Source organism: Bison bison, unplaced genomic scaffold (assembly GCF_000754665.1).
Source record: "Bison bison bison isolate TAMUID 2011002044 unplaced genomic scaffold, Bison_UMD1.0 scf7180017864373, whole genome shotgun sequence".
Classification (NCBI taxonomy): domain Eukaryota; kingdom Metazoa; phylum Chordata; class Mammalia; order Artiodactyla; family Bovidae; genus Bison; species Bison bison.
The window spans coordinates 6,192,788-6,194,681 of record NW_011494945.1 but is presented as its reverse complement, the minus strand read 5'-3'; the positions used below and the strand labels follow the sequence as shown (position 1 = coordinate 6,194,681).

The window sequence follows — 1,894 nt, the reverse complement described above, 5'->3', positions numbered from 1 at the left end:
AGTTGAGCTGGGCCTTGACCTTGTGGTACTGGGAGAGCCCCCCACCAGGCTCCACCCCCAGGGCCCTGCATAGCCCTTGAAAGCTGCTCAACACATCCTGGCACAGCTGGGCCTGCAAGAAGCTCTCAAAGTGGGCATGCGCTGGGTTGGTGGAGATGGTTGAGGCCATGGAGACCCCTGGGAGGGGATCCTGGGGAGGGGCAGAGGCAAGTGGTTGCTGGAAAGAAGAAAGGAAGAGATTGCAAGAGGCTGGAGAAAGGAGGAAGGGAAAAGAGGAGAAGAAGGCAGTGTGGTATCCCCAGGGAGCTCCAAGTCCTACCCAGATGGGCTCCTCTCCTCTCTGTCAGCTGCTCCACAGACAGCCGCAATCCATTCAACTTCAAGTGAAATCTGCCAAGTTTGGAAATGAAAAATCAGCAGTCCTGAGCCCAGTGGGCCTGCAGAAAGCTAGGGAGCCTCCAGCTCAGCCTTGTCAGCCAGGAATCTCCAGGCCCTACTCCAATCCCTGGGGGACAGCAGTTCTTACCCGGCCTTAAGCGAGGCCCTGCAAGCAGGCCAGGGGAATTTCTCAGACATGAAGAGAGCAGGGTGTCAGAGAAATGGGCTTTCCTTGCAGTACAGATAGGGACAAATCTAATATCTGCAACACCAGCTGCCAGGCACACATACTGTCCCATCTCACCCCATGCCTCCTTGTGCCCGGCAGCCCTCAACGGATTCAGTGTGCTGTTGGGTGTGGTGTGTCTTATGCCAGGGGCAAAGTTTTCCTCCTTAGCACTTGCCATTGCCTCTTAAAGGGGAGGAGGAGGTGGTGGTGGTGGTTTAGTCGCTAAGTCGTGTCCAATTCTTGGGACTCCATGGACTGTAGCCCGCTAGGTTCCTCTGTCCATGGGATTCTCCAGGCAAGAACTCTGGAGTGGCTTGCCATTTCCTTCTCCAGGGGATCTTCCCGACCCAGAGATCGAACCCTGGTCTGCATTGCAGTCAGATTCTTTACCAACTGAGCCTCTAGGGAAGCCCCTTCTCTAACCACGTAGGATCCACTTCCCACCACCAAACTACCTTAACAGACAGCCCCAGGATGTTGCATCTGTCTGGTGACAAACAACTAACTGGGCCTATTTCTGACTCACTGTGGTCAGAATACTTCCCCTGTGACTTGCTGCTGCTCCAGTGGCCACAAGACCGTTGGGGAGTTGGGGGGCGACAGGGCAGCAGGATTCGCTCCGCCCAGCTTCTCTCGCTCCCATAGACACCCCGCCCCATCCCTGCTCGCTCTCCCAGGAATCTCTCCAGACAAGGCTTCTCTTTGTCCCCTTCTCCCTCGCTCGGGCACCCACGCAACTTGAGGGGTGGCAGAGCTTTCTCACTTTGGGACCAGGAGGAATCAGAGGGTACGGGGATGTGGTTTCCCACGGGGGAGTTAAGGACGGTGGTGGCGTAGACCAGGGAAGACCCTTGAGCTGATCCCCCTGACCCCATCAGTCGCCTTCCTGGTCCCAGCCCGGAGCCCCGCAGGCCAGGCCCAGGCAGGAGATTAAAATCACTGCCATAGGTCACCTGGACCAGGCGGACTGAATGTCAGTAAGAGCAAAGGTCTCTCTTGTAAGGTGGAAAGGAGGAAGACCTCAGCGAAGTGGGGAGAGGAGCGACCCAATCTGGAAACACCAAAACAAAGAATGTGAGAGCGGTAGGGCGGTCCAGGATGGAGGGAGCTGGACCACTGGCAGCGGGCGGTTGGGAGTACTCACACTCTGGACCGTAAAGTTTGGGAGGGGCTGGGCAGGACGGAGGCGCAGAGAGACGGCGCCTGACGGGCCAGGCGGGATTCACGAGGGCCTCGAGCCACGTTTCCCAGGAGGCGCGTCCCTACCCCCCCACCCCGGGACCCCGC

The 1,894-nt window shown here is 57.9% G+C and overlaps 1 protein-coding gene across 1 annotated transcript in view; it reads right to left on the bottom strand.

The window, feature by feature from the left end:
* MICAL1 (microtubule associated monooxygenase, calponin and LIM domain containing 1) overlaps nt 1-1,894 on the bottom strand; it is an 11,812-nt gene that overhangs the window by 9,491 nt on the left and 427 nt on the right. Inside the window, exons 2-3 of the mRNA XM_010856691.1 lie at nt 320-390; nt 1-217 (exon numbers count right to left, since the gene is read on the bottom strand). Of these exons, the coding sequence (XP_010854993.1) occupies nt 1-169 (169 nt within the window). The 5' untranslated portion in view covers nt 170-217; nt 320-390. The remainder of the gene's footprint in view (nt 218-319; nt 391-1,894) is intronic.